The 8,872-nt window shown below is 37.2% G+C and overlaps 1 protein-coding gene across 1 annotated transcript in view; it reads right to left on the bottom strand.

Annotated features, from left to right (window-relative positions):
• Nucleotides 1-8,872, bottom strand: part of LOC110463709 — a 116,699-nt gene that overhangs the window by 47,691 nt on the left and 60,136 nt on the right. Inside the window, exon 3 of the mRNA XM_021518513.1 lies at nt 7,802-7,855. Coding sequence (XP_021374188.1) covers nt 7,802-7,855 — 54 coding nt within the window. The remainder of the gene's footprint in view (nt 1-7,801; nt 7,856-8,872) is intronic.

The following is an 8,872-nucleotide window of genomic DNA, read 5'->3' as shown; positions in this document are numbered from 1 at the left end:
TTCATATTCATATTATTCAGTCCCCTTGGCCTAAGGATGCTCCAGACCAAATATGGAACAAATCCTTTCATTCCTACAGAAAAAGAAGGATTTTAAAGAATTTGCTATGTTTCCCATGTTGGGCCCCGCCCCTCAGCCCCCAGGTGGGCCAGACCCACGGTTTATACAAAATTGGTTCCCCTTACCCCAAGGATGCTTCTGACCAAATATGGACCAAATCCTTTCATTCCTACAGAAGAAGAAGGATTTTAAAGAATTTGCTATAATTCCCCTATTGGGCCCTGCCCCTAACCCCCCAGGGAGCCAGACCCACGGTTTATACAAAATTTGTTACCCTTCCCCCAAGGATGGTTCTGACCAAATATGGACCAAATCCTTTCATTCCTACAGAAGAAGAAGGAATAATATTTTTAAAGAATTTGCTATATTTCCCCTATTGGGCCCCGCCCCACAGCCCCCAGGGGGGCCAGACCCATATTCCCCTTGGCCTAAGGATGCTCCGGACCAAATTTAGTCCAAATCTACTGGGCCATTCAGGACAAGTAGCGTTTTAAAGGAAAAGTTGATGGACGGATGGACTGACGGATGGACGACGGACGCCACGGTATGGCATAAGCTCACCTGGTCCCTTCGGACCAGGTGAGCTAATAATAAATAAGATAATTTCTAACGTATTTTTCCGGAAACAAAAAAAAGTACGGGTAAACAAGATCGAACCTATATCACAAAATTGAAATTCGTTGCTTCAGTAAGATTTCCCGAATCTAAGTTGCTAACTTATAACTATCAACGATAAGAGAATGGAGTAAAAACAAAAATGAACCTAAGGCAGAGAGACTCTAAGAAAACTGTGTTATTACTCAAACGAAGAAGTCTGTTCCAAGTTGTTCTACATTCTATTTTTACTTTCTGTAAATCAGATGTATGTGAAATTTTCTATTCATCTAAAAATAACGAGAATTCAACAATATGTGTATCATTTCCAGAGAAGTGAGTGACTACTTTTTAAATAAAGAAAGTAGTGAAAAACGATCTCTGGAATATTTCATAAACTCTTTTTCAAAATTATGTTACGGATAATTAGATCTTTATATAGACATCCTACAACTCTGATCGTAGACAGGCAGTGACCGTTGCAATTCTTATCAGGTTAATTTTCCGCGTTAATTGCCTTCTCAAAAAAAGTTCGGTATATAAATAATGAAACTAGTTATCGTACCGAGTACGTATTGTTAGTATCATATAAGAAATGCTTGTATTGCAGTTCTCTTTAAAATCGCCATTCCTGTACAGAATATACAGCCGCAGGCGAAAAGCAGGTACCGAGAGTCTCACACCTGTTTGGAGGGGGGTGGGGGTATATTGTATTGCCGTCCAGGTAGGGTACTTTCCATTGTATCAAAATAGTTTGATTGGCAGGTGTTAAACACAGGTGAGAGAAACTATGGTTTCAAGTTAATTGCTTAATTGCTTTTATGATAAGTGTAGCGCAAGTAGTGGGGGGTGCGAGGCCCAGCTGGGGGTTGGCCTCCCAAAGGAAAGTTTTTGAATTCAAGGTCTCTGGATCAAATTCCCGTGTTTCGTGGAAATTTGACGATTAGATTTAAGCAGACGTAATTTATGTCTCTGATTTTAATTTTGGAAAAAAAAGTTAGCGATTTTTTTTTAAATTTTACTTTACTTACGCAAGAAAGGTTTGAAATACACGTATATTAAATATGTTTTTACTCATCAAAATTGTGTGTACTCATTTGCATATAGCTAGAAAGCTACGCGCCTGCACGATGAAAATAACAATAATAGATTTGTTCTTCAACTTCTTGCGTATTTGTCAGTAGCAAGGTCACAGTTCACCTCATCAAATGATCTGGTAGGCTTGGCCAATATTTGAGACACTAACGTCCTTTTTTATTAGCCAAAACAATAACTGGCGCTTGGACTCTTCTTACTGTGATAATTAAAAATTGTTCCAGATTATTCTATAATTTTCAAGTAGTTTCCTGTTTATACATGAAAGATGAATATGTCCAATACATTAACACACGAGTAGAATGGTAAAGCTAACCATGCTTGACAACTTGAGACACTCTGCACCCTGTTAGCAGGCAGCTAGCTACCTGCTGTGTGTCAAGGGTCACCGTCGCCGGTACCCGTAGTGTTGCAAACGCTATTTACCATCTGTTAGAATATGGACTAGCCAAAATCAGTCACATTTGGACGTAAGTTCGAAGACCAACCAGACACAAGGCTTCACTACGCTAATTGGAGACGAGACATTTTGTTTCGTTTACTGGTTCGTAATATTTCCCTATAAACTTTCAAACAAAATGTACACACAAGAAAATGGAAGAATTTTACACATCTCCGTTACTCGTCAAAGTATTTCGGCTTCACCTGGTTGACATCGTATTACGTAATGTACATCAACAGCGCCACCTGTAACTAGGTCGTCGAAAGCAGCTGATTTTCTTTCATGAATTTATGCAACCTTCTGACTTCGAATACGAAATAGAGCAAGAATAGTTGGTGTAAATAGCTGACCATCCAAAACAATGTGTGCTGCTTAAACAACTGAAAGATAGCCTCATGTTACTCAGAGACGTTATTTATTGTTACCTTACATAATTGTTTTATTCCGACCGATTTCCACCTGATAATCTGACGTGAACGTAAATGATATTTTTTCGGACGTACTATGTTCTACTATATTGTATTGCATGAAATAGTCATGCATACACCATATAAATATAGCATTCGGGCATCCTGGACTGTCAGTGCTATTCAATGTACAGTACATTAGTTAGCTGCCGATCGACAAGTTAATCCCCAACGCTCATCCGCGCGGGGTGGGCGGCCCCCCGCGACTTTGCTCAGGTGATTTCTCGGTGGGGCTTTAATCCCCTTCACCTGTGCGATGACTGTCGCCCGCGCGGGGTTTCAGTACCAAATCACCTGAAGTGTACTGTATGTTTCTAGTCTAGCAACATCTATAAACTTATCTTTCTGTCTATTCATTCTTATATTTAGAAATTGTGTTTTCTGTGTTATTAAACAAACTTAATCGACACATGTAAAATAACAACACAATCCCGTATACAGGTAAACATAACCACTTTTTACATGTACCTGGACCATAGTTTTCTTCCTGCCTACGTAACTCGTCGGGTAAGGCCGGGGGTGTGAAAATCCAGGTGAAGGGGAGCTTTAGGCAAACAAATGCAAATAACAAATACTATTCATTACGGTCAAACGGTATCGCATATCAGCTCTTTGGGTCAGGCACTGGTCAGGTAAAACTCCGGACACTCATCAAATTGTTTTTGTCATTCTGAATTTTGATCTACAAATGATACCAAATCGCAGTTGTGCAGAGAGAAGCGCACAACGGGGCGAACGATTGCTAAATCGCACAGTTATGCGCACCATTTGGGGCGATGTGCGGACGGTGTGTGAACGAGGTATGCACGGTGTAAGCACACTATTTTTGGTGCTTTGTGCGGTCCCACAACTGTACAACAACATTTATTAATTTTCGTGGTCACCCCTGAACGAAATATATCACTCATTTCGAGAATCATTGGTCCGACACCGTAACACATTTGCGGTATGTTTTAAAATGACAAAGAGTCATATTTGTCATACTTCTCTGTTGATGTCAATCAATTAAATTAATTATCACACAGATTATGTACATATAATAAGGTGGAAGTGTTGCATCATGCTACGAAACATTGACCTGTTAATCACTTGATTAGTCATATACTTAATTAATAAATATTAAATTTTATTTATACAACAGCTTGATTACACATGTTCATTTCGGTAAAATACCTTTATTTAAAATTAATTTTTTAATTATCTTAAAATATTCATTTGTGAATTGCTCTGACTACATCACACGGAAATGTTTAATCAGTATATAAACTGGAATAGGAAACAGGTCAATTTGCCGCGAAAATGCGTACATTTTAGAGCTTCAATTTGTTGAAAACATCGGTTTCACATATTCTTTCGAGCTGTAGAAATATTCGTTCAATTAATGTTCGTGGTTCCATACCTGAACCACGAAAACGACGAAAGTTTATACACAACGAACAACTCATTTTATACAGTAGCATTAGCATGTGCTTGGCGTGTGGCAAGACTTCACAACGACTATATGGACACCGTGTCCACAATTCTATTTTGGTGTCCACAACAACGGGTGATTTATCTCCTTCAGAATTGATTTTATAAACAAATGCATGTGTGTGTGTGCGTGCACACATCATAATGGTAATGATAATCATGTCATCAAATTGGTGTGTGTTGTTGAAGAAAATGATGATGATAAGGATGATAAGGTGCAGCAATGAAGATGCTGATAATATTATAAGTAGTGTAATTATGATGATGATAATTATGAACGATGATGATAATTATGAACGATGATGATGTGGAATAGTGTAATGATGATGATAATAATGATGGTGATAAAATAGTATAATAATGATCATGATATTTATGAAATGATGATGAGGATGATGTTAATATGAGGAGGAGGAGGAGGAGGAGGAGGAGGAGGAGGAGGATGAAGATTAATGGTGAGATGATGATAAGGATGTTGTAAAAAGATAATGAGGACGATAATGATCATGAAATAGTGATGATGATGATGATGATGATGATGATGATGATGTTGAATGGTGTGCAGGAGTGAATGAGTGGTGCGTATTCTATGTAACATATATTTAAAAATGCTTGGAGAAAAAAAAAAGGTGGGGTATTCCATAATTTAGAAACTCGTTTACAGATTTCAGCTAAGTTTGGAGATAAGTTTGATACAATGCCACAGAATGGAAGGTGAAAGTTCTGTGTGAATATTCCTAAATCTGCATAAATCACAATTCAGACTCAGACATTGTGTCCACTGTTCACTTTCTTTGCAAAGCAATACATGTTTCACAATATGCTTCCACATTAGTTTGTTAGCCATGCAGGAAGACTGTAAATAATCATTCAAGTAAATCGTAATTATGAAAAACATTCCATACATCGGGTATAAACCCTCTTTTGGACTTATAACTACTAAGATACATATGATATATACGTAACAAAAACAACTGTTTTGCAGTACATTGAGATTTTACATTACACAAAGCAGCGTAAAATCGTAGTTTACATTGTTCTATATACAGAGAAAGTGATGGTAAACCTAACATCCCCAGTACAATACCCGACCTAGTGCGAACTGAGAAATTTTAATAAAGCTCCTGATGATCTTTCTATCCATGCACTGAAATTGACTATAGTACCTCAGAGTCTGGAGAAGAAGATTTTGAAATATTGGTTAATTTTCCCTTTGGGGCCCCACCCTGGCCCCTAGGGTTGGGATAGGAATCCCACTTTTACAATTTGAAAACCGTCTTCCTCCAAGGATGATTCTCACTAAGTAAGAATAATTTCCTTCAGGTGACCTAAAAATATTTGTAAACCATAAGCTGTATAGCTTCACGTCCCAACTACCCTTTTGATGGCAATGGAGCCAAATGGGCCCCGCTTCCGAGTTCGCGCGTCGTGTTGAGTTCGGTAATAAGCTCCGCCCACCTCTCGGCTGATTGGCTCGGCGGAAACACACAAGTTTAGGTGTGATTTATTTCCCAGACTAACACACAGGACTGACACACAGTCAGGCAAAAGTGGGGATATATTTGATTTAACCAATTGCTTTTATATAGAGTAAATATAGTAGAGGTATATTAAATACTGTTCATGTCAGGTACATGTAATCATGATCAGATGCTATCGCACGGTATGTCATTCTCATTTTCACAGGAATCTTGTCAATTTACAAAACAAGAGGCCCAATGGGCCTGAATTGCTCACCTGGTTTTAATCTCACACTTGTAATCTTAAAAGTGGAGTAAAATACAACTACAGGCAGAATATCAGTGTTTGATTCACACAAACCTATAAAAAGATTTAAACTGACCTTGAACGTCGAACAAGGACATTAGGTTGAACAGAGTTTATAGTCTTCAAACCCAGCATGCTTCTAGCAAAATATCATTACCCTGGACCTTTTGGATATACAGAACAAATCATTCAAAGATTTAAACATATACTGACCACTGTAACCTTGAGTATGGGCGAAGGTCATTCATTTGAACAAACTTGGTAGCCCTTCATACCAGCATGTTAATGGCCAAATATCATCAACCTTGGCCTTTTGCTTATTAAGAAGAAGTCATTCAAAGGTTTTAAACATATTTGACACCTGTGACCTTGAATATAAGTCAAGGTCATTCAATTGAACAAACTTGATAGCCCTTTATCCCAGCATGTTACTGGCCAACTATCATCACTGTAGGCCTTTTGGTTATTCAGAAGAACTTGTTTAAAGATTTTAACATATTTGACCCCTGTGACCTTGATTATAAGTCAAGGTCATTCAATTGAACAAACTTGATAGCCCTTTATCCCAGCATGTTACTGGCCAACTATCATCACTGTAGGCCTTTTGGTTATTCAGAAGAACTTGTTTAAAGATTTTAACATATTTGACCCCTGTGACCTTGATTTTAAGTCAAGGTAATTTATTTGAAAAAACTGGGTAGCCCTTCACCCCAACAGAATACTGGCCAACTATCATCACCCTAGGCCTCTCGGGTATTCAGAAGAAGTTGTTTAAGGGTTTTAAACTTAATTGACCCCTGTGACCTTGAATATAAGTCAAGGTCATTTATTTGAACAAACTTGCTAGTCCTTCATCCCAGCATTTTATTGGCCAAATATCATCACCCTAGGCCTCTTGGTTATTCATAAGAAGTTGTTTAAATGTTTTGTACATATTTGACCCCTGTGACTTTGAATATTTGTGAAGGTCATTCATTGAAACAAACTTGGTAGCCCTTCATCCCAGCATGCTTCTGGCCAATTATCATCACTCTGGGCATTTTGGTTATTCAGAAAAAGTTGTTTCAAGTTTTTCACATATTTGACCCCTGTGACCTTGAAAATAGGTGAAGATCATTTATTTGAACAAACTTGGTAGCTTGCTTCATTCCAGTTTGCTTCTGGCCAAATATCATCACCCTAGGCCTCTTGGTTATTAAGAAGAAGTTGTTTAAAGTAAAATATTGACGCCGAACGACGGACACCGCACCACGGCATTAGCTCACTTGGCCCTTTGGGCCAGGTGAGCTAACAATGTATTTTCACAGAGTAAGTGCACTTAAATTGTAAGAATGATTTATTCGATAGATCCCATAAATGTGTGTCAGCACATTATACATGTATGAATATACGCTTCATGATTGATTTTCAGAAAGTCATCTGGTCTCATGTCAATGTATTCCTGTCAGTCAATAAATGCTTTGCGTCGGAAGCTTCACATATTAGTATGTGATCATTCCGTGAAGCATTGTTCTAAGTTCATTGGCACACATTTAAGTAATGTCTCAATATCGGGTGTTTACATATCATCGCCACACACATGCAATTGATCTATAGCGTACAGAATATTACACGTTTCAAATGAAATTGACGTGCACCCATCTTGAAAACCAAATTTGCAAGCCACAAGGTAGAAAACTCACTCAAAATATAATAACAATATGTCTACTGAAAATAAGACGACCAACGACGTATTATTGTTAACATATGACCCTGTAGGTAACGCTCTTCATACTTTAGCCTTGCCAATTTATGAATTCATCGTAAACGTTTATGTAACAATTTTCATCCAGCAAATAAAATCTCATTTCAAAATTGACAAATGACAAGTTTAACATTTAACTCAATATAATGTTATGTTGCTTACCTGTTGTTGGGATTGACGTTAACAAAGTCTGGTCTGTTTATCCTGCTATATGTCCTGTGAGAAAGTAAACAAAATTGAATTACAAGAGCTTGTGGGGATATATATTCACTATAATCAAAAAGTACATACGTGTACATTTTCTCATAGTCAAACCATTCATATCATTATGGTAAAGATATGTCAAAATTAGACAAACTTTGGGTATATCATGCTTTTTATAACCAGTTAAATCGTTCGAACACGAACATCCAGGTTCCTTATACAGGCCCATATCTTCTTATCCCGTCCGGAATATGGTGAAGTATATGTGTAGTTGTATTTTTTAAACAAAACACATCAGTCTGCATTACATGTGCCTCATATATATATACGATCTTCTGATCGTATGTCAGTGTTTTCCTGTGTGTTAATTAATATCTTTGTATCATAAGCTTTATTTCTGAAGTACGTGTAATTGCACATGATTTCCAAGTTATTAGTAAGTCTCGATATCGGGTGTTGACATATCATCGTCATGCACTTGTACTTTTGTTTACCCGGTGTTACTATAATTTACACTACGGTAATGGAATGCACGATACGCAATACGGAAATGACGACACGAAAATACGACAAGAAAAACATGTGTATTACGAAGGGTGAAAAGTCCTTAATACAACATTTAATTATCTACTAAATAATTTGCTCGTAATATGTTTGCTTGATGGACAACTTTTCCTAAATTACACAATTCTTTCGTATTTACAGATGATAGAAATATAACTATATTAAATACGGAGGGATTTATTTGATAATGGGACTTAAGGATGTACTCTTCTGAGGTTTCAATCACGTTCAAGTCTCGTTTTGATCTGGTGTAACGGGTTTTTGTAATATTTAACAAATTATGATAGGTTTAAGGTGGCTCCACACTTTCGTAATTAACCAGCAAAATTCGTTGAAACTTTCATATAATGGTTATGCAACTATGCAGAGTTGATTTTATGAAAATCTAAACACTCCGATAGTTTGGGGACTTTTTTGGAAAAAATACCAAAAAATTGAATTTTCGTCAATTTTAATATTTTTTTT

Source organism: Mizuhopecten yessoensis, unplaced genomic scaffold, assembly GCF_002113885.1.
Source record: "Mizuhopecten yessoensis strain PY_sf001 unplaced genomic scaffold, ASM211388v2 scaffold10921, whole genome shotgun sequence".
In the NCBI taxonomy this organism is placed as follows: domain Eukaryota; kingdom Metazoa; phylum Mollusca; class Bivalvia; order Pectinida; family Pectinidae; genus Mizuhopecten; species Mizuhopecten yessoensis.
The sequence above is the reverse complement of the archived record's forward strand: the minus strand, read 5'-3'. Positions and strand labels throughout refer to the sequence as shown.